The sequence below is a fragment of the Psammomys obesus genome, unplaced genomic scaffold (assembly GCF_907164565.1).
Source record: "Psammomys obesus unplaced genomic scaffold, mPsaObe1.curated_primary_1811, whole genome shotgun sequence".
NCBI classification, from domain to species: domain Eukaryota; kingdom Metazoa; phylum Chordata; class Mammalia; order Rodentia; family Muridae; genus Psammomys; species Psammomys obesus.
The window spans coordinates 8,707,391-8,731,794 of record NW_026596158.1 but is presented as its reverse complement, the minus strand read 5'-3'; the positions used below and the strand labels follow the sequence as shown (position 1 = coordinate 8,731,794).

Here is a 24,404-nt window from a genome sequence, read left to right as displayed (position 1 = left end):
TATCTCTTACTTTTCTCCAATCCTTTTCCATTTGTGTAAGTATTGCAGACTCCTATGGGCAAGTTGGAAAATTTTCTGTAAGCCTATATTTACCTGTATCATTGGAAATCTCATTGTCTGCACAAGGAATGCAATCAAAGCAGCAGACAGCTTTGCCTTCCTGGGCAGCTTTCCTGAATCCAGGCCTGCAGCTCTCACTGCACACTGACTGAGGAATCTGAGAGAAATGAAATCTATTAGCAAATGCTTAGACTTTTGTGAATAATACAAGTAAACAGAATATTTCTGAGAATTATTGAACAATCAAATTTGATAATGGTTACACTTATAATTAAACATAATGGAGTTTGGTATTATTAATTTTTGCAGCTTTGGGGCTACACAGCTCACATGTTTTCATTTTAGTCCAATACATGAAGCTGTTGTTAAAAGTAGCTCATTAAAGTAGTGTACTAGAATATGATTGTATGACTTCAGAGTCAACCTGTTTCTATACTTACTGGCTGCTAGGGGAGCTTTTATATCCAATGTGGTTGTGAATGTTGATTGACAATTTTACAGGGCTTGGATTCATCTTGTAAAGAAGTCATGCATTTCTCTAAAAAGCTTTACAGAACAATTTACCTGATGTGGAAAGAGCCACCACAAAATGCTCATCAGTATTTCACTGGCTATTGTCATAGACAAAATGAAATGGAAACACAAGCTGGGCAACCACACTTTTTGATCTCTGATTCTGGTCTCTGAATTTGATGCCTTTACTTACCTGGCTCCTAACATAGTCGTTCCAACCATGATATACTGCATGGTCACAGTGTCAGCTAAAACACACCTGTCCTCCCTTCTGAATTAGCAAAGCACATAACACACACACACACACACACACACACACACTCACACACACAAACACACACCAGATTGTCAGAGTCTGATAACATATCAGTGGAATTGGGGAGTGGCATGCATGCAGAAAGGGGAGGGAGGGTGGGATCGGGAGGGGAGGAGGGAGGGGCTTATGGGGGGATACAAAATGAATAAAGTGTAATTAATAAAAAAATAAAAAAAATAAAACAAACAAACAAAATGATAGCTCATTGTTTTTAAAATTTCTTCATCTGGCTGACCAAATAAACCTTTCTGTGTTTTGAGGCAATTAGAGAAATTTAACAGATACTCTACTCATAAAAATTGCAGGGGCATTAATAAAATTTAAAAATAAACTTTTCCATTGATAAGAGCCAGAAAATGATAAAATTTTCTGTATTGGTGCCTTTTTTTGTGAAGTTCTTTATTTGTAGTTATTTGATTGGTACTAAATGAGAGTGCAAGGATCATCACATCCTGAGAATTATTTTTGTTAAAAGGTCAACCAGTGAGGTAACTCATAACTCACCTTTATAAATCTAGTAGGCCATTGTATCATCGGCTCAGATAAAGAGAACTGTTGACCCTGTGGAGCATTTGCAGAAAAGCTTCCTACTTTCACTTTTAATCCAAGACCCTTTGGAAAATTCCAAAAATTGTGAATGTCATACTCAGAATCTATGTTTCTTCTTCCATCCATTATAGTGTGTCCTCTCACATGTGTTTTTGTTACGTAGTTCTTTAGGAAAGGGAGGAGCTAAAGGAGATACACAAACATATGTTGAAGTATACCTGCGATTCTAAAAACACTTCTTTAGAAAAATTAAAAACATTTTAAAAATTATGTCAGATGGAACAATCATATCAACTGGAAACTCTGAATGTCATTTAGCCAGCACAGTTGTTTGTCACAGTTCCACTTTAGCTGAGCTGAATGCTGTGATCACTGTGATTCTGTCTCTCCCTTTTTGGTTTTGGTACCTACATGTTGCATTCTTGGGGAATTTTTGCATAATGATTCATTTTAAGTCTTTTTCTGAGAGAATTATGTCTGAGTCTTCAGTGAAGTCATCAGCATACTATTCCTTTTGATTTTAACTAAATAACTTCATCTGGCCCTATTTGGATGTCTTCCTTATGCTCTGGAGGTCATGATAAGCACAGATAAGCACAAAGCTAAGAATTTATAAATCAGCCCATGACTGCATGGTTCTTCTTGGGGTATTCAACCCTATGCAAACTCAAACAGTGCAATTGGAACAGGGTAAACTTAGAAATATTTGACAAACTATAAGTGGACAGCAGAACTGCTACTAGATTCAAGGCTTCTTTATATAATATACTTAGAGATTTCTAAAATTGTAGTTTAAAGATAGGGCCTCACACACAGGTACCTCTGAAGGAATAGACTACAGTAAATAAGATAGATTTACTTAAAGACCCTTTTCCTACTTAGCAACATAAATGATAAAATGATATAAATAAAAGTTAGATATTATAAGTATTTGCTATTCATAAAAAGACCAGATTTGGTCTTTGCATGTAGAGCACTTTTTAATTTTTTAATTAATTATTTTAACAATTTATTCACTTTGTATCCCTCTGCAGATGCCTCCCTCATTTCCTCTCCCAGTCCTGCCCTCCTTCTTCTCCCTATATGCCCTTTCTGTAGTCCCCTGAAAGGGAGGACTTCCTCCCCCTTTATCTGACTCTACCTTATCAGGTCTCTTTAAGGCTGGGTGCATCAGCTTCCTCTGTAGCCTGGCAAGGCTGTGCTCTCCAGGGTTAGGTGATCAAAGAGTAGGCCACTGAGTTCATGTCCCCTGTACCTCTTACTAGGGTCCCCATTTAGCCTTAAAACCGCTATTAATGCCTCTCTAAAAGCAAGCTCTCTTATAATGAATGTGTTCTGTTTGGCAGAGACATTCATTAAATTCTTTGAATTGGAATAATATGGCTCAGGTAAAAATTAAGTACATTCTATTTGTACTTTAGATATGCTTGAACTTGTAACCCCAGAAATGAAATGAAAAATCTAACACATATTTGGAGACACAGTGATACAATTTGTACTTCTTTGTTCTGTGAAAATTGTATAAATAAAGAAAAAACTGATTGCTAGTTAGAGCTATGAGAGTTCTGGACCATCACACCTGACTCACTCCTCCATCTCCGACTACTTATTTATGCTTGGGGAACTGTGTCAACTGGATGGCCAGGCCTCTGTAACTCTGCTTTTAAGCCCTCATGAGTTAAAGGAGGCATCAATGTGCCTGGGTAAATAAGCTATACTTGGATTGAAAAGCATTAAATTTCAAAAATCTCATTTTGTTCAAAAGAAATCAATGACCTAAACACACCTAAGACACGAAGACAAGTTATGTGGATTCAGATGATTCAAATTTGTGTGAAAAGATAACCACATGATTAAATTCTGGAACATGTTCAGAGTTTCCATGCATAAAATGAGGACCCCAAATATAAAAATGCACTATAAAGTGAGCCTTAACTTTATAACCATGTGATAATTCTCATAAGCATCTTATGCCCTAAGTATCTATTAGTCCTACTTCTGTTCTGAGAAATACATATGAGAAATTTCAACTTTTAACAATGAAGTGATTATGAAGAAAAGTGTGTGGCAACTTGTTATATGAACTTAATAATGACCTAATAGGTATTTTTTACTGTTTTTTTTTCACACCATATATAAAGACCACTTTTTTCATTGACAAGGAAACAAATATTGCTTATGGACAACATATTCGAAAATTTATGATGCCCAATTGGAGTGCCTTAGAAAGTAATAAAAATGTCACATTGCAGGTAACACAATACACGGGAAGGTGTATTACCTGCCAAGGGAAGAATGTCATTTTTTCTCCATTAGCATATGGTTGTGTGTGCATTTGCTGAAGAATCATCTCATGGAGACTGTAGGCCACAGCATACACAGCATTGTATATATTGTAGCCCTCATTACTCATAGCTGGGTCGAAAAGGTGTCTGGGCAGTAAGTCCAAAGAAGCATTGGGTTGGCAGTTCTCTAAAAGTTGACAATCAGACTCAGAGAATGAGCACTTGAAGAACAAATACCAAAACTTAGGAAGATAATTGTCTTCTGGGTATTTGTAGGGATTAACTGTTTGAATAAAATTCCTATACTCAACCATCTCTTTATGGTGGTGTAAAAAAATGAAACTCCCATGAAATGACTCTACCATGAAATAATCAGAATAGTGGTCAGCATCCCATGGAGAATTCAAGATCCAGACTTTCCATGTCACTAAGAGTTGTCCAATGTGTCGCATTAAACCTTGCAAAGAAACAGTGTCCCCATACATAACAATCACGTTTGCTGATGATTCCTGAATATTCTCCAGATTTCTCCATAATTCATTGGAAAATGAATTCCACATGCCAGGGATCATTTTCAAAAAACCTATGCAGATGCTATTTTTCTCCATATCTTCTCTCAAGTCTGATAGTATCTGAGTTCCTCTGTGGTCATCTGGGAGGATTAGACCAACCCAGGACCAGCTGAAATGAACCATCAAAGAGACTATGGCCAGAGACAGAGCTGTGTCTTTGGGGCTCATCTGATAGAGAAAATTAAACCGACCTTCGTCACTCAAGGTAGAATCAAAAGGCCCAAAGGTGAGCTGGAGTGAAAACAAAAATGAAAAGCAGAGAAAGAACATTGGCATCAAACAAAATCTCACTTTTGAATCAACAGATGGAAAATAATAAAGATAAACATGGGTTTGTCACATTTTAAAGTGGAAATGTATTATAGACTTTTCCACAAAAATGCTGACAGGACTCCAGTTTAAATAACCTAGCTCGCCTCATCCACCTCTTCATCCTTTCTCTTTCAAGTAATGAAAATGTGCATTTATCATCAAGTAACTTCATGTTTTCTTTTGATATCTGAATAATTCAGTTTCCCTCTATTTTACATTTTCTTGGCATCTATAATGTCAACAAAAAATACTCTATTTTTAGTTCCTGTGCCCAAGCCCTCACCTGAGGTATTTTGTAGAGTTGTAGCAGAGTCCCAATGTAGGCAGATGTTGCCCATGATGATCCTGTGAGGGCAGCAACTGATTTTCTCTTCTGTTCACAGTTGAAATTAGCAAGGGGAACACTCATGTTTGTGAGCCAAAGAATGGCATTATAAAGAATATTCCTTTCAGTAAATGGGACATTATAGAGATCAAAGCCAAGAGTTGTATTGGGTAGAAGATAAGGATTTTTGTTGATCTCCTCAATTGCAAAAACCAGAGCGAGAACAAATTCATAATGCTTAAACTTATACCTGTATAGATTTCACAAAATTACACAGGAGGAAGACATAGACTATACAACTTTCATACTTAGGGCAGTATATTGCCCTAAGTATGAAAGTATGAGGTCCCTTAAAGCTTTTCCCCTCCAACCCCTAAAACTAAGTAGGAGAGAGAAGGTCAGTGGGGAAAGGGTATGCAGATCCCTTTACTTTTCCTGACTGTTTTCATTTGATGGGTTCTTTTAGGGGTATACCCGTCACTGTCAACAGCAAATACAGCAAGCAGTCTCTTCTAAGCTGCTGTTCTCTGAAGTATTTCTCTCTGTCTGTCTACTCCAAATGACCACACCATCTGTCTCTGATCTCTCCAAACTGCCACTCACATGTGACCACTGCATGTCACACCTCCTCCTTCTAGGCTTTCAACTTTATAGCCTCAGAATGTCCTCCAGAGCCAGCTATACCACTTCCAGGCATATAAAAAAAAAGATGCTATATCATACCACAGGGAAATTTGTTCAGTTATGCCCATAGTAGCTTTATTTGTAAGTAGCCAGAAACTGGAGAAAACCTAGATGACCCTCACCCAAAGAATTGATAAAGAAAATTCCAATGGAATATTATTCAACTATTAAAACAAAGACATCATGCAATGTGAACATAATGGATGGGACTAGAAAATATCATCTTGAGTGATGTTATCCAGACCCAGAAAGACACACATGGCTTGTATTTACTTATAAGTTGATATTAGCCATAAAGTACAGGCTAACCAGGCTACAATTCACAGACCCAGATTAGTGAAGGGAGGGTACATGGGAGGATGCTTGAATCTCATTCAGAAAGGGAAATAAAACCGACATCTGATCATCCTGAGAGAGTTATCCCAGAAGCAGAAAGACACAGACAGTATATACTCACTTGTAAGTGGATATTAGACATATAATAAAGGATAATCATACTAAAATCTGTACACCTCCCATTCTCTAAGAAGAAAATGGTGGAATGGTTAGAGTGGGGTGTGAGTTTGGGATTGGGAAAAGATGAAGGAAGGGGCTGGGATAAGGCTCTAAATTGATTTAAAAAACCAAATAAATAAATGAGAAAAAATAAAATTAGAAAATACTTCATGAATTATTTACTTATTCAATTAGAACAGATTGTTATGTCCCATTCTCAGACCGCAAAGACCACCAAGGAGCAATTCTGATGCAAACTCAGTAGAGCCTTTATTACAAGCTCAAGGACCAAATATATCAGGGCACAGGGTTCCTTTATAAGACTGTTTCTCCATGTACGGATATAACCTAGAACTCCTGCTCAGATGTAGCCCATATACTGAAATCTTAACACTGAAAATATTCAAATCATCTGGCATTGCAAGCTTGACAAAAGGAGATAATGAAAAGCCAACGTTATATGAGGCAAGTAAAATGAATAAAGTCAAAATTATTGGCTGTTTTTGGAAAGAAGAAAAGAACACATGAAAATATATACAAAAGTGATTTGAGAATGAAAAGAGAGATTGTGAATAACCCAGGGAAGTTTTAATCAATACATCCTTTAAGTAAAAAGAATTCTGAAATTTTAATGAATAATTGTACTTACTGTATACGAAGGTCTCCAAAATGGTATGGCAAAAAGTGATGAGGAATGTTGCTGCCTGTGTAAAAAAGATGAAGAGGGAAAAATGCAGTAATCTTCACATCTCCTTCATGGTGAAAAAAATCTGTGATTCTTACAAAGCATTCATTGTCAGTAAAGTTATACCCGAAATTCAGAATATACAGGAGCACTAAGAAAAAAACCCAGAACATCCTATTAACACACATATATGCCCAGGCATAAGACTAGTGGATTCAGATTTAATGATGATAAGCAGGTATATATTCAGCTCAAGTGTTTGTGAACAAGTTAGCTTCTAACTCTGTTAATGACTGTAGGTGACACTGATCACCCTAAGCTCTTCATAGTCCTTTCTTCCTTGACATTGAGGATTCTGAAACTCTGTCTTCCCTTAGGCTTTGCATCTGAGGCCCTGTGTTCTGAATAAAAACAAGTTGGATAATATGTTTTGGATCTTCTTCCCTAGCCACAGGCATCATGATTTGAGCCATGAACACAGCAGGACAGTAGTGATCAATTTTCTCATGGGGCTCTTTTAGCCAAATCTGAAGCAAGAAACTTTTTTCATATGATGACAGCTGTGGTTGATGAAAACCTGTTGCATCAAAGATTGCCATTGTAGGTAAATTGCAAGAAGTCCTGAACTTCCCCTTGCCATTTATGCAGAGCCAAGATTAATTGTACCATGCTTTTTTAACAAAAGACAATCATTGGATTCTCCACTTCCTACTAACAGTAATGTCTCAGAATTTTCTTCTCTGATGTATTTACATCTGCAGAAAAATAAGGTGCCTGTACCCAACACAATCAGCCCATTGATCACTTCGGAAATTTCAATAGTCATGCTGCCTTCCTCACTTTAAAAAGAGAGGACCCTAACTAAAATGCTCAATCCCCATCCTGAAAGGCAAAGAGGACGGACATCAGAAGAAAAAGAAAACAGGAAACAACCTAGGAACCTGCTACAGAGGGCCTCTGAAAGCCAGAAGAAGAAAACAGGAAACAACCTGGGAACCTGCCACAGAGGGCCTCTGAAAGCCTCTGCCCTGCAGACTATCAAAGCAGATGCTGAGCCTGATGGCCAACTGTCCGGCAGAGTGAATGGAATTTTATGTAAGAAGTGGGAAATAGCAAGAGCTGGAGAGGACAGGAACTCCACAAGGAGAGCAACAGAACAAGAAAATTTAAACACAGGGAACTTCCCAGAGACTCATACTCCAACCAAGGACTATTCATGGAGATAACCTAGAACCCCTGCACAGATGTAGCCCATGGCAGTTCAGTTTCCAAGTGGGTTATCTAGTAATGGGAAGAGGGACTGCCTCTGACATAATCTGATTGGCCTGCTCTTTGATCATCTCTCCCTAAGGGGGAAGCAGCCTTACCAGGCCACAGAAGATGACAATGCAGCCACTTCTGATGAGAACTGATAGTCTAAGATCAGAAAGAAGGAGAGGAAGACCTCCCCTATCAGTGGGCTTGGGGAGGGGCATGCATGCACTTAGGGGAGGAAGGGTGGGATCGGGAGGGGAGGAGGGAGGGGCTTATGGGGGGTACAAAATGAATAAAGTGTAATTAATAATAATAATAAATATTTAAAAAAATTATCTGCTTATTTCAGTGGAAAAATCAAGTTTCCTCTTTACATTATGGGACTGGAACTTTTCCAGTCCTGTTCTTTCTTTTTTTTCTGGGTTAATCACTGAATATAGGTGTTGTTGTGATACATCCATGCATCCAGAGCAGTGTGTTCTGCTCTGAAATCATTAGGGTATGTGAGAAATCCTTCTTGGTTCTCTAAAACTTACAATAATTTAAAGGCATCTTAGTGTGTCCTTTCGCCTAATATAATGAGGGAAGCTATCCTGAGCAGTGCTCTATTTCTTTGCTACTAGAAGTTCAGAACAATGAATGTACTATGTATTCTGTTACTGTAATAAATGGATGCTCTCCAAAATAAGTTGATGACCCCAAGAAAGGGTGGGTGAGTAGAGTGAACAAAACCCCAAATGGAACAACAATTAAAATAAGAAATGTTAACAGGAGAAACTATAGCTTGTTGGGAAGTTCTTTTTTGTTTCAGATTAACAATATGCAATGAGAATATAATAGTCAGAATCTATCTATTATAAGACGGTATGCAATAAAAAAGACACAGGAAAACCTGCTGCTCAGGAAATCACAGTTCAGTGCAATCGTGGGTAATAGTGCAACTGTGTGTCAATCAACTGAAAGTTGCTCCTTCCTTAGAGTGCCAAATCTGCAGAACAGAAAGTTCATTGTTAATGTCTTCAACAAGATTTTTTATACAGGATAACCATAAGCCATAAAGATATGGGTTTCAGGGAATGTCCTGGTAACAAGACTAGGCATTTATTAAATTCTTTTTATTTCTTGGTATTTTCTGACAAAATAAATCATTGTTACACTGTCTCTGCATTGTTGATATAGATGTCATAGTCTAAGAAAAAGCATAAGATATAGTAAACTAGTTTCTCAACTTGTATTTAAGTTGTCTGTATTCTTAAACTTGTATTTAAGGATAAATATTGAAGAAATATGTTAGTTAAATAGTTAAAAATAAGCTAGTAAACAGATGATATTGACTGTGAGATATTGATTGTGTTCTGATGCTTGTGTCCTGACTTTTCATTTATTTATTATTTATACATATTCTGCCTTCATTGTGTGCCTGCATGCCAGAAGAGATTTCATTATAGATACTTATGAGTCAGCATGTGGTTGTTAGAAATTGAACTCAGAAACGTTGGAAGAAGAGCCAGTGCTCTTAACCTCTGAACCATCCCACTAGCTCCTGTCCTGACTTTTAAGGTGTAACTCTACTCGCTGAGTCCCATGGTCTTGTGTCTAGCAAGCAGTGCAGACTATGTTATCACTACGCTCACTTTTATATCTGTCAATTTCTGAGTTATGAGAGTAAAGTTCAAAATTTTAAATCTTCTCAACTTTTATTTATCTGCAGGCTGTGTTTATCACTCAACCACCCACCCTGTAGAAGCTATAATTGGGAATTTGTAAGCCCAGAGTCCCAGATACCTGCAAGTAGCCTTTCTAGCAGTCTATAATCTCCTTATCCATATTGGAGAACAAGGACCACGCCACACTGCTAAAGGAAATGTTTGGAGATGCTTTTTCCTAACTCTTGAAAGCACTGGGCTGTAGCCTTGTAAAAGAAGACCTCAACTGATGTTGTAATCTCAACTGTCAGACAGAGTAAATCAAGACCTCAGCACTGTTGTTGGAGAGTGACTCAGCAATTATAGTCACGGCTGCTCCTTGAGAAGACTTGGCATGTGAAGTGGCTCACAACTCTCTGTAACTCCAGTTCCATGGAATCCAGTGCCTATTTTTGGCCTCTACAGGGCACAGGCATGCTTTTAGTGCATAGACATACATGTGGGAAGACATCAATGCATATAAGATAAAAATAGCAAAAACTGTTAAAGTGTTCCTAAGACTAGTATGAATGCCTCTTCCTGAACCCTGTAAATACTTCTAGTGAAATACTAAAGGAGACATGGGGAAAAGTGCAACCAACAAACTAACAAGATGTGCAAATTCCAATACAGGAATGATTTAACTAATAAAAAATTTCCGATTTTATTAAGTCTTCACTTTTGAATATAGATATTTAATTTTTTGGCTTTTGTTTTTAATTAAGTTATTAATTTAATTTACATCTCAATTGCAGTTCCCTCTCTTGTTTCTCCTCTAGGGCCCCCCTCTTACCTATCCCCCCTCCCATCTATCCCTCTGCCCTTTTCTTTAGAAGAAAGGTGGCCTCCCATGGATATCAACCAGCCTTGGCATATCAAGTTACAGTAAGACTAGGCTCATCTTCTTCCATTGAGGCTAGAATTGATAGCCCAGTTAAAGGAAAGGATCCAAAGTCAGACAATATCAGAGAAGACCCCTGTTCCCACTTCAGTAGTCCCACAGGAGGACTCAGCAGCACAATTGTTACACATATGTGCCAAGGGCCTATGTCCATCCCGTGCTTGTTCTTTAGGCAGTTCAGTCTCTGTGAGCTACTCTAGGCCCGGGTTAGTTGATTCTGTAAGTTTTCTTGTGGTGTCCTTGACCCCTCTGGCTTTCTCAATCTTCCCCTGCCACTTCCAGAGGAATTGCCAATCTCCTCTTAATATTTGGCTATGGGACCCTGCAGATGTTTCCATCAGTTCCTGGTTGAATGTCTTGATGATGACATGCTAGGCTTCTGTTTTTGCGAGCACATCAGGAAGCTCATTATTTGTGTCAGTGGTCATGTTCCTCTCATGACATTTGTTTCAAACTGGACCAGTCTTTAGATGGCACATCCCTCAAATTATGCTCCATCTTTTAATCCTGTGCATCATGTAGGTAAGACAAATTTTAAGTCTAATATTTTGTGGATGGGTTTTAGTCCCAATATCTTCATTGGAAGCCTTGCCTGGTTACAGGGGATGGCTGGTTTAGGCTTTTAAGAACCCATTGATTGGAGTCTTACCTAGAGTTACTGTCATAAACCCCTAGGAATTGCTATTGTTTAAGGCTTCTACCCCATGGCTGAGATGCCTCTCCACTCCAGTTGTCTCTTCTATTTCTCTCTTCCTCCATCCTTCCTCCAACTCTTCCTTCCTGTTTTCATCCCTACCCTTTACTCTGACTCAGTCCCCTCCTTCCATTCTTTGGGATATCTATTGAATTTCTTTTTCACAGTGAGATTCATGCTTCCCTCTCGGCGCTATTTTTAAATTCTATTTTATTTTAGCTTCTTTGTGCCTCTATTGTCTTTCCACCAATACCCCAACACTATATAGGAGAGAAAGAGTGTTAGAGAGGAAAGGGGGCATAGATTTCTTAGGATATTTCTGGCTGATTTGGGTTACCTTTTGGGAAATACTAATCTCAGTTGTCAGGATTTCTAGCAGTCCATCAACTCGCAAATCAGCAAATGCTGAACCAGCAAAACCACTGGGAACAGCAGCCTTCTTCTGAAGGTCTCTTCTAAGCATCCTCTCTCTCCTTTGGAGCCTCTCTTTGAAGCCTTCTCCTTCAAAGTGTCCTTTTTGGGTGAGGGACATCTAGGCTGTTTCCAGTTTCTGGCTACTTACAAATAAAGCTGTTATGAACAGAATTGAACAAGTATCCTTGTGGTATGGTGGAGCATCTTTTGGGTATATTCCCAGAAGTGGCATAGCTGGGTCTTGAGATATATCTATTTCTAATTATCTGAGAAACTATGTATTTTATACGTAGTTGTACAAGTGTGTATTTCCATTAGCATTGGAGGCGTTGCTCAATTTTTTTTTTTTTAGGTCTTAGCCACTCTGGTGGGTGTGAATTGTAATCTCAGTGTCATTTTGATTTGTATTCACCTGATGAATAAAGATGTTGAACATTCATATAGATTCTTGCCCATTACAGATTTCTCTGTTGAGAATTCTCTGTTTAGATTTGTACCCCCATTTTTAAAATTGTGTTATTTGGCTTATTCATACCTAGTTTCTTGAGTTCTTTATATATTTTAGATACCAGCACTCTGTCTGATGTAGAGCTGGTAAAAATATTTTCCCATTTTGTAATTGTTTTATCTTTTTGACCATGTCCTTTGCCTGACAGAAGCTTTTTCTTTCATGAGATCCCACTTACTAATTGTTGTTCTTAGTGCCTGAGCTGTTGTGGTTCTGTTTAGGAAGTTTTCTCTGGTTCAAAGATATTCACCGCTTTCTCTTCTAACAGATTTACTGTATCCAATTTTATGTTGAGGCCTTTAATCCGCTAAGACTTGAGTTTTGCAGGGTGATAGATACGGATCTATTTATATTCTTTTGTTAGAACATCCTCATTTGTTAAAGATGCTTTCTCTTTTCCATTGTTTGGTTTTGCTTTTTTGTCAAAAATTAAGTGTTTATAAGTGTGTGGATTTTCTTCTGGGTCTTTGATTCAATTCCATTGCTCTACATATCTGCTTCTGAGTTAGTACCATGAAGTTTTTATTACTGTTGCCCTCTCATAAAGGCTGAGATCAGAGATGGTGATACCTCAAGATCTTTTATTATATAGCATTATTTTAGATATCCTAGGTATTTTGTTTTCTTTATGAAGTTGAGTATTGAACTTATGACAGGAGTCTACCACAAAAGGCATCTGAAAGACTCTACCTAGCAGTGTTTCAAAGCAGACACTAAGACTCATAACCAAACCCTCAGCAGAGTGCAGGGAATCATATGAAAGAAGGGAAGTTAGTAAGATATGGAAAGGATAGGAGCTCTACAAGGACCAAATGTATCTGGGCACAGGGTCTTTTCTGAGACTGACACTCAACCAAGGACCATCTATGGATATAACCTAGAACTTCTGCTCGGATGTGGCCTGTGGTAGCTCAGTAACCAAGTAGTTTTCCTAAGTAAGGGGAACACAGACTATTTCTAACAGGATCTCAAGGGCAGGCTGTTTGACACCCCCCCCCCAGGGGAGGAGCAGTCTGTTAGGCCACAGAGGAGGACTTTGCAGCCAGCCCTGAAGATACCTGATAAAACAGGGTCAGATGAAAGGGGAGGAGGTCCTCCCCTATCAGGGGACTTGGAAAGGGGCAGGGAGGAGACCAGGGAGGGAGTGTGGGGTTGGGGAGGGAATGAGGGAGCGGGATACAGCTGGGACACAGAGTTAACAAAATGTAACTAAAAAGAAAAATAAAAAAAAAAAAGAATGAAGTTGAGTATTGTCTCTTCTATGTCCGTAAAGAATTGTGTAGACATTTTGATGTGAACTGTGTTGAATGTTTAGATTGGTTTTGTAGGATGGCCATTTTTTTCATGACCTCTGTTAGAGATATTGTTTCTTTGTTTAATTTCTGTTTTGTAGACCTGTACTTTGTTGAGAGTGGAGTGTTGAAGTCTCCCACTATTAATGTGTGGGGATCTATGTGTGGTTTAAGTTTTATTAATGCTTCTTTTACAACTGTGGGTGCCCTTGCATTTGGGGCATAGATGTTCAGGATTGTAATATCTTCCTGGTGGATTTTTCCCTTGATGAGTATGAAGTGTCCTTCTCTATCTCAGTCCTCATAGACGGAGAAAACAAGGTATTCAACGACAAAAACAAATTTCAACAATACCTATACACAAATCCAGCTTTACAGAAGATACTAGAAGAAAAAATACAACCCAAAGATCACAGGGAAAATTGATCTGTAATTCTTATTTTGTTTATGTCTTTATGTGGTTTAGGTATCAGGTTGATTGTGGCCTCATAGAATGAGTTTGGCTATGTTCCTTCTGTTTTTACTATATGGAATAATTTGAAGATATTTTTAGTAACTCTTCTTTGAAAGTAGGCATAATTCTGCACTACAATCATTGGTCCTGGGATATTTTTGTTTAGAAGACTGCTAATGACTGCTTTCCCTTACTTATTTTCATATCTGTCATTTTCTGAGTTACAGGAAAAGTTTACAAAATTAAATTTATTATTATCACAGCCTGTATTCTTCTGGGTCTCACTAAAAACATCATGTAACCACAGATCTTGAAGAAACTACAACTGGAAGACCTAGATAATCTGTAAGCATCACACATGACACAGAATCAAAGTTAATGGCAAGATGCCTTACTAGCGTTCTTTAGTTGGCTCATCCATATTTGGTTACTGGACTGGTTATATTGGAACCATTCTTCTTTACATCAAAGGATTTCTGGACTAGTGTATTCTGGATGTGGGATAAACTGAATATATTAGGCACTGATTCAAACTATGTATCATTTTTAATTTTTTATATTAATTACAAGTTATTTACTTTGTATCCTATCTGTAGCCTCCTCCCTCATTCCCTCCCAATCCCATCTTCCCTCCCTCATATCTTCCCTGCCCCTCTCTAAGTCCAATGATAGGGGAGATCCTTTTCCCCTTCCATCTGACCCTAGTTTATCAGGTCTCATCAGGACTGGCTGCACTGTCTTCCTCTGTGGCTTAGCAAGGCTGCTCCTTCCTCGGGAGTGGGAGGAGATCAAAGAGCCAGCCACTGAGTTCATGTCAGAGACAGTCCCTATTCCCATACTAGCGTAACCCACTTGTATGCTGAGCTGCCATGGGCTACGTCTGAGCAGGGGTTCTAGGTTATAACCATGCATGGTCCTTGGTTGGAGAATCAGTCTCAGAAAAGATCCCTGTGCCAGATATATTTGGTCCTTGTGGGGCTCCCGTCCTCTCCAGGTCTTAATAACTCCCCCTTCTTTCATAAGATTCCCTTCATTCTGCCCAAGGTTTGGTTATGATCCTCAGCATCTGCTTTGATACACTGCTATGTAGAGTCTTTCATAGGCCCTCTGTGGTAGGCTCCTCTCCTGTTTCTTGTTTTCTCCTGCTTCGAATGTCCATCCCATTTGTCTTTCTAAGTGAGGATTGATCATCTTAATCCAGGTCCTCCTTCTTGTTTAGCTTCTTTAGATGTACAGATTTTAGTATCTAAAGAAGTTGAAAAGCAACAAATCAAGAAATCCAATTAAAAAAATGGGGTATGGAGCTAAGCAGAGAATTCTCTGTGTATTCTCTGTATATTCCTCTGAGGAATATAGAGTAAAGAACTGCTCAACGTCCTTAGTCATTAGGGAAATGCAAATCAAAAATGACCCTGAGATTTCACCTTACACCCATCAGAATGGCTAAGATAAAAAACTCAAGTGACAACACATGCTGGAGAGGTTGTGGAGAAAGGGGAACCCTCCTCCACTGTTGATGGGAATGTAAACTTGTACAACCACTCTGGAAATCAATCTGGTGCTTTCTCAGACAATTAGGAATAGTGCTTTCTCAATATCCAGCGCTACAGAATCTATTTCCTGGTCAGCATAAATATTATGTAGAATACCAAGATGGTAGATAACACATTCTGTAAGTTCATGGCTGGAAGCTGGGCAGAAGTATTATGTGCAGGAAAGTCAAATCCATAATCAGAATTACTCTCTGGTCAAAGCATTTTTCTTTCAATGGAGTATATTGTACAACGAAGTCATCCAGGCACCAGAAATTTACTGATGACTAGAAAGAAAGTTATCATTCAAGTCTAGCTTAGTGAAACATTGAGATTAGTGGAGTGTCTTACCTGAATGTTGTTATTGGCAAGAACATGGATGTTAAAATGCCTTGGTTGTATAACCAAAAAGCCCATCCCAGAACTGGTGCTGATTTAAGAAAGCTGCATCTAAGATCTGTTTTCACAACTATGAGGTACACTACAGAATCTGTTATTGCTTATAAATTATTTGAAGAGGAGCCTGGTGAATTTTGTAAGTTTCAGGAAATCCAGAGACTTGTGAGTTTTAATTCTTGCCCCTTGGTGAGCCTTTCATCTCCCTTTAGGATGGAATGTTATTGAGGAAATGACTACAAAGTGTCATACTATGGCACCAATCAGAAGACCCTTCATTCATACATTGATGATATATATGTACATTATGAATGTGATGTACATGTGTATATAAATATATGCGCATACCCCATCTTTATATTATTTATTAAAAGTGAAAATATATCTATACAAAATTGGTTGTTTAAAAGAAATGCTATGTTCACATTAAATATATTGCCAGTATTTCAGATGTAGACAGTTATAGGGCAGTGGTCTACAGCTACACAGATGCTGTAGTGGTTAAAAATGAGTCACCACACCAAATACATCACTAAAGCGATCTGACAATCCCTAGGTGATACTTTTCATTTAAGGAAAGATACATTTAAAATTCTGTAGTATCACTTTGACTTTTAGAGAAAGAAAAGTTATATCCTTGACATGGCATTGATACTGCACAAATTGGACTTGGGGAGTGGCATGCATGCAGAAAGGGGACAGAGGGTGGGATCGGGAGGGGAGGAGGGAGGCGCTTATGGGGGGATACAAAATGAATAAAGTGTAATTTAAAAAAAAAAGAAAAAAAAAGAAAACACTCCAATAGAAAAAAATCCCTATTTCAACCTGAATAAACTCTGCTTTAGAGTACCCATTCTCTAGATTCCCATGCTCTCTTTCCATTTCCTGAAAGGCTTATCTACAAATGCATCATAACAGATAAAAGTGCCTTCAGACTGCAAAAGCACAGTTGCAAGCTTAAGTAAAACAGAATGAATACAGTTGAATGAAAAAAATTTAAAAATAGATTAATGTCAATACCCTTACATGAAGCATTTTTTTTGCTGAAAAAAAAAAAAAAAGGAAAACTTAACAAGCTAAGAACCATGATACAGTATTATTCTCAGGTTTGAAAATACAATCTGAAAGCACTGACTATTTCAATACACTAGACTGATGCAAAAATCAGTAGATGTGTTCTAAAGTAGTATTTGTTAAATGGATTTTTCTATTAACGCAAATTTGGAAAAATTAAAATATTAGTATTTTTCCTACTTCTCTTAGATATTATATCACCTATATGAAGAAGAGAAGCCTATTAAGTTATAGACTATTGTTTAATATTAAGAGAATTTTGTTCTATATTTTGAAGTTAATGCATATTTTAATTTAGAGAAAATGACTTTATAGACCTGTTAATGTGCTCTCTCATATGCAGAAATTTCTGAGTCAACATCTACAGAGAAAAGAGATTTATTTTTTTCTTTATTAATTACATTTTATTCACTTTGTATCCCCCCCTGTGGTTCCCTCCCTCCTCCCATCCCAATCCCTCTCTTCCTCCACCCTCTGCATGCATGCCCCTCCCTAATTCCACTGATAGGGGAGGACTTCCTTCTGATCCTAGTCAATTAGGTCTCATCAGGAGTGGCTGCATTGTCTTCTTCTGTGGCCTGGTAATGCTGCTTCCCCTTCAGGGGGAGGTGATTAAAGAGCAGGTCAATCAGTTCATGTCAGAGACAGTCTCTGTTCCTATTACAACGGAACCCACTTGGATACTGAACTGCCATGGGCTACATCTGTGCAGGGGTCTTAGGTTATCTCCATGCATAGTCCTTGGTTGGAATAGCATTCTCAGGAAAGACCTCTGTGCTCAGTATTTTTCTTCTGTTGCTCTCCTTGTGGAGTTCCTGTCCTCTCCAGATCTTACTGTTTCCCACTTCTTTCCTAAGATTCCTTGCACTCTGCCCAAAGGTTGCCCATAAGTCTCAGCATCTACATTGATAGTCTGCAGGGCAGAGCTTTTCAGAGGTCCTCTCTGTCAGGCTCCTGACTTGTTCCCTCTTTTCTCCTTCTTCTGATGTCCAGCCTCTTTGCCTTTCTGGATAGGAATTGAGCATTTTAGCAAGAATCCTCCCTCTTGATTAGTTTCTTTAGGTGTACATATTTTAGTAGGTTTATCCTATATTATATGTCTATATGAGTGAGTATATACCGTGTGCATCTTTCTGCTTCTGGGATAGCTCACTCAGGATGATCTTTTCCAGATCCCACCATTTACCAGCAAATTTCATGATTTCCTTGTTTTTTATTGCTAAGTAATATTCCATTGTGTAGATATACCACAATTTGTGCATCCATTCCTCCACTGAGGGGCATCTGGGCTGTTTCCACCTTCTGGCTATTACAAATAAGGCTGCTACAATTAAAGACTTCCTAGAATTCAATGAAAATGAAGGCACAACATACCCAAACTTATGGGTCACAATGAAAGCAGTGGTAAGAGGAAAGTTCATAGCACTAAGTGCCTTCAAAAAGAAATTCGAAACATCTCATGCAAGCAACTTAATGGCTCACTTAAAAGCCCTAGGGAAAAAAAAAAAAGAAGCAGACACACCAAAGAGGAATAAATGGCTGGGAATAATCAAACTTAGGGCTGAAATCAATCAATTAGAAACAAAAAGAAGAATTCAAAGAATCAATGAAACCAAGAGCTGGTTCTTTGAGAAAATCAACAAGATAGACAAACCCTTAGCCAAACTAACTAAAAGGCAGAGAGAAACTATCCAAATCAACAAAATCCGAAATGAAAAGGGGGACATAACCACAGACACTGAAGAAACCCAAACAATAATTAGGTCCTACTTCCAAAGCCTATATGCCACAAAATTTGAAAATCTAAATGAAATGGACAATTTTCTTGACTGATTCTACATGCCAAAGCTGAATCAAGACCAGGTAAACCAATTAAATAGTCCTATATCCCCTAAGGAAATAGAAGCTGTCATTAAAAGTCTATCATGCAAAAAAAGCCCAGGGCCAGATGGTTTCAGCGCCGAATTCTACCAGACCTTCAAACTATTCCACAAGATAGAAACAGAAGGAACACTACCAAACTCATTCTATGAAGCCACAGTCACCTTGGTACCTAAACCTCACAAAGATCCAACAAAGAAAGAGATTTATTTTTTTTTTAAGGATCAACAATGTTGATCAAAGAAATCTGGATTATAAATACCATAGGCAATGATTACTCCATCCTAAACCTCTAGCCCACATAGTTTCCTATCATTCAGATTTTACCTATTATACTTGCTTTTAGTCATATCTTAGGTCCAGTTCATCTCTCTTCATGGTTCCAAGTCCTGTCCTGCCAATCTCTCTCAGCTATTCTGTGGAGAGCTGCTCATTTAGTTGCATTGTTATGTTTTCACTTCGTCCTTTACCTTGGCAAAGAAAAGAGTAAGTTTCACCAAATTTCTTAAAAGCTTGTTCAAAATTCCTTAAAAGGTTTTCTCTGTGACCTTGGACCACAACTTCTTTAGGGAACTAATTTTAGAATAGTACTTTATGCCCTACAGGGAGGTAGTTTTTGAAATGGAAGTTGGGCGTTTCCAGGAACCTTTTCTTCTGAATTGGTGTGGCTTCTCTTTGCTTTACCTATATAAAAAAAGAACCCTGGAATAAACCCATGCTGCTGCAGTCATACTGACAGCCCTCTCAAGCCATCCTGTGTGTATTGTGATTTGTTTTAATTATTTTAAATCCTCACTCCACACTCAGGTACTGTTCGGCTCTGCTGGCAGGCTCTGGCACTACCCCAACTCACTCCATCTCCTCCCCTCCAGACCAGGATGTCCCACCCTGTTCTCTCTATTGCACAGCATTGGCTGGTTGTTTAATTGAAAATACATAGGACATTGAGTTCCTGTTAGAAATAGTCCTTGTTCCCCTCACTATGGGAAACCAATTGGTTACTGAGCTACCACAGGCTACATCTGAGCAGAGGTTCTAGGTTACATTCATACATGGTCCTTGGTTGCATGTCAGTCTCAGAAAAGACCCTGTGCCCAGATATATTTGGTCCTTGTGGAGCCCCTATTCTTTCCTCATCAGACTAACTCACCTTCTTTCTTATGATTCCCTGTACTCTGCCAAAGGTTTGGTCATGAGTCTTTGCTTTGAAAACACTGCTAGTTAGAGTCTTTCAAATGCGCTCAGTAGACTCCTGTCATATGTTCAATGTGCATCCCATCTGTCTTTCTAAATGAGGATTGATAATCTTACCCCATGTCCGCTCTCTTGATTATCTTTTTTAGGTGTATAGATTTCATTATGTTTATCATATCTTATAGGTCTATATAAGTGAGTATATACCCTGTTTGTCTTTCTCCTTCTGGGATATTTCACTCAGGATGATCTTTTCTGGATCAGATGAATGGGGAGGAGGTCCCCCCTATTAGTGGACTTGGCAAGGGGCATAGTGGAGATGAGGGAGGGAGGGACTGGGAGGGAATGAGGGATTGGGATACGGCTGGGATACAGAGTTAATAAAATGTAACTGATAAGAAAAAAATAAAATTCAAAAAAAAAAAGAAAATACATAGAACAAATTATGGCATGTTTACACAAACTTGAGACAGGTGATGCTTAGAATAAACATCACAATGCAATGTCCCTATTGAAACCAGATAGTGGGGGAGAGAAATCAGCATTTGAATGAACAAGGGTAAATTGTATATATTCCACAAGAACATTATACCAAAAAAAAAAAAAACCTTTAAAGAAAATGGGGTGTCACTCTCCTGAGTTTCTTCTAGCTAACTGATGGGAGCAAGCAGTCCTGTTTGGGGGCTTAAAGAAAAATGGTGAAAATGATCAATTAAGCAAGTATTAATATCTGTGGTCCAGTCTTTGAATGTAGAGAAATTCCATGCTTAATAGAAGTGTCCAGATTGGAACACTCTGAAATGCTGGACCTGTTGGGATCAGTAAGCAGGCATCTCTATGGCCAGCCCCAAGGGACCTGACAAACCAGTTATCAGGGTCTCATGGTATGATCTGTGAACTTGTTGTGTAACCTTCACAGCTGCACGATTCCTAACAGGACCAATTACGATGAGTATCTTTGTTTGAAGTTGTCTTGGGAGCAGATTTTGATGGGGAACAGCAACTGAAGCAGTTGAAATTAGAACAAGCAGAATGCAGGAACATGCTGGATGCTGGAACAGATGTGTCAGCATGTCAGCTTGCTCAAAGGATGAGTCCTATGAGTTTTGATCCAGTGTCATTGGTGTCCTATTCTTTTGTTCTGAAAAGTACATAATTCCTCACAAGCATTTACACAGTTTTAAAATTGTAAATTATGAGATATGCAGGATGCACAGGTCAATCAAGAATGGCTCTATGCTCTTTGTATGGGCTGAAAAAAGACATCTGAAAATCTTTATTTATGCCATAGTAAAAGATGGCATGTACCTATGAAAGGAACAGGCTAGCTTTACAGGTTTCTTTATAAATTCTATACCCCATGTTAAACTAAGATTTCCCAGTACTTTTACAGAAAGCAGAAGGAGGAGCTGGTGAATTGAAACAAGACCCCACTCTGTTGCAAAGGAATGGAAAGGTCTCTACCCCACTGTGCTGCGGAGGAATGTCCAGATCTGTAGTATGAGATAACGTTGCTTAGTAACCAGTCCAAGACAGCACAGTTTCCAAACCCAGATGGGGTGGGACCAGATGGACTTGGCGCCTAAAATGAATTAATCATTTTAAAAGTCAACTACCCAATCCAGTGTTGCCAAGCTAACAACCTCTGCAATTCCAGCGCTCCTTCCTTTAAAAACCTCAGCCTTCTGTCTCTCCTGGCTGTTCCTTGTTGGTTTTGTGGGGGCCAGCCCCATCATATGATGGCTCAAATAAACCTCTTGCAAATTGCATCAATCCAATCTCCTGAGTTCTCTTCATCCCCCTCTAAAAGTTAGGGTTCCCCCTTTGGCCTAACACATGTCGTGGGGATTCTGAAGCCAACAGGAATTTTTGGCTACACATAGATATTCATGTCTCAGTTTCAGAGCTATTCCCATGTAGTGAGAGAACAAAAAGATTAAAAATTAGCAGCTATTATTAAGACCTGAAGTAGGTGGGTGGAGAAGTCTAGTAATGCCCAAAGGGGAAGGACTGCCTTACTGCATTCTTTCCCCACCCACTAGAGATAACAGTTGCTAGGAAACTAGCCCATCCCCTAGGGAGGGACACCAGGTCATTATGGTCTTGGGGACCTTCCTATAGCCAATCAATTCAAAATGTAGCATTTTGACCAATAGATGTTTGCCAGGCAAACATTTGTCAGGCTGCTTTGTTAGTGAGTTTCCATCAAAACACATGTGTTCACCCTGGCCTTCACCTGGAGACAGAGATAAGCAGGATGTTTTGCCAAGTTCCTTCCTTTTGTTTGTGTGAGGATCACTCAGACAGGTCATCAGGGTAAACAAGTTTGACTTCTTGATGAACCCCTTCATTGTATTGAGGTGCTTTGCTCTGACTAAAGAAAAGGGATAGTAAAATAAACCATGTGGGACAGTTTTTACTGACATCCCTCTCCAGTGGATCTCTTGTGTATTGTTATTTTCTTTTAATCCTCACTCCCCACTCAAGAACTGTTCCACTCTGCTAGCGGGGCTCCATCATATAGCTAAACTTTTGTTCAACATTTCCTTTTTGGGGAGCCCATAATTTAATTTTGCTCAACTTCCTGGCAGTCTTCATCTTACTTATCACTGTTTCTTTTTTTCCTTGTTATCTTCTTTATTAAATTTTTATTTTTTATATTAATTAGTTTATTTACTTTGTATCTCAGCTGTAGTCCCCTCCCTCATTCCCTCCCAATCCCATCCTTCCTTCCTCATTTCCTCCCTGCCACTCTCTAAGTCCACTGATAGGGGAGGTCCCCTTCCCCTTCCATCTGACCCTAGCTTATAAGGTCTCACCAGGACTGGCTGCAAGGTCTTCCTCTGTGGCCTAGCTAGGCTGCTCCTCCAATGGGATGGGGAGAGGTCAAAGAGCTAGCCACAGAGTTCATGTCAGAGACAGTTCCTAATCCCCTTATTGGGGAAGCCACTTGGATACCGAGTTGCCATGGGCTATGTCCGAGCAGGGGTTCTAGGTTATATCCATGCGTGATCCCTGTTTGGAGAATCAGTCTCAGACAAGCCCCTGTGCCCAGATATATTTGGTCCTTGTGGAGCTCCTGTTCTTTCTAGGTCTTACTAACGCTCTCTTCTTTCATATGATTCCCTGCACTCTGGCCAAGGTTTGGCCATGAGTCTCAGCATCTGCTTTGATACACTGCTATGTAGAGTCTTTCAGAGGTCTTCTATAGTAGGCTTTTCTCCTGTTTCTCATTTTTCTCCTACTTCTAATGTCCATTTCATTTGTATTTCCAAGTAAGGATTGATCTTCTTACCCCAGGTCCTCCTTCTTGTTTAGCTTCTTTAGGTGTACAGATTTTAGTATGTTTATCCTATATTATAGGTCTAGTATCCACTCATAAGTGAGTATACACCATGTGTGTCTTTCTCCTTCTGGGATACCTCACTCAGGATGATATTTTCTAGGTCCCACCATTTGCCTGTAAATTTCATGATTTCCTTGTTTTTCATTGCTGAGTAGTATTCCATTGTGTAAATGTACCACAATTTTTGTATCCATTCCTCTGTTGAGGGACATCTGGGTTGTTTCCAGGTTCTGGCTATTACAAATAAAGCTGCTATAAACATGGTTGAACAAATGTCTTTGTTGTGCACTTGAGCATATTTTGGATACATGCCTAGGAGTGGTATAGCTGGATCTTGAGGAAGTACTATTCCTAATTGTCTGAGGAAGCTCCAGATTGATTTCCAAAGTGGTTGTACAAGTTTTCATTCCCATCAGCAGTGGAGGAGGGTTCCCCTTTCTCCACAACCTCTCCAGCATGTGTTGTCACTTGACTTTTTGATCTTAGCCATTCTGATGGGTGTAAGGTGAAATCTCAGGGTCATTTTGATTTGCATTTCCCTGATGACTAATGACGTTTTTAAGTGTTTCTTTAAGTGTTTCTCTGCCATTCTATATTAGTCTACAGAGAGTTCTCTGTTTAGTTCCGTACCCCATTTTTTAATTGGATTACTTGATTTGTTGCTTTTTAACTTCTTGAGTTCATTATATATACTGGATATTAGCCCTATGTCAGATAAAGGGTTGGTGAAGATTCTTTCCCAATTTGTAGGCTGATGTTTTCTTTTGATGATGGTATCCTTTGCTTTACAGAAGCTTTTCAGTTTCATGAGGTCCCATTTATTGATTGTTGCTCTTAGAGCCTGTGCTGTTGGTGTTCTGTTCAGGAAGTTGTCTCCTGTGCCAATATGTTCTAGGCTCTTCCCCACTTTTTCTTCTAACCGATTTAATGTATGACTGTTTCTTACATTTGATGAACAAGAGGTTTTTTGGGGGTACCCTCCT

At 38.8% G+C, this 24,404-nt stretch overlaps 1 protein-coding gene across 1 annotated transcript in view; it reads right to left on the bottom strand.

Moving 5' to 3' along the window:
* The window catches only part of LOC129667287 (vomeronasal type-2 receptor 116-like), a 38,499-nt gene extending 31,530 nt beyond the window's left edge, over positions 1 to 6,969 (bottom strand). Inside the window, exons 1-5 of the mRNA XM_055594849.1 lie at positions 6,761 to 6,969; positions 4,891 to 5,182; positions 3,720 to 4,526; positions 1,394 to 1,621; positions 94 to 217 (exon numbers count right to left, since the gene is read on the bottom strand). Coding sequence (XP_055450824.1) covers positions 94 to 217; positions 1,394 to 1,621; positions 3,720 to 4,526; positions 4,891 to 5,182; positions 6,761 to 6,969 — 1,660 coding nt within the window. The remainder of the gene's footprint in view (positions 1 to 93; positions 218 to 1,393; positions 1,622 to 3,719; positions 4,527 to 4,890; positions 5,183 to 6,760) is intronic.
* Between the last annotated feature and the right edge of the window lie 17,435 nt (positions 6,970 to 24,404).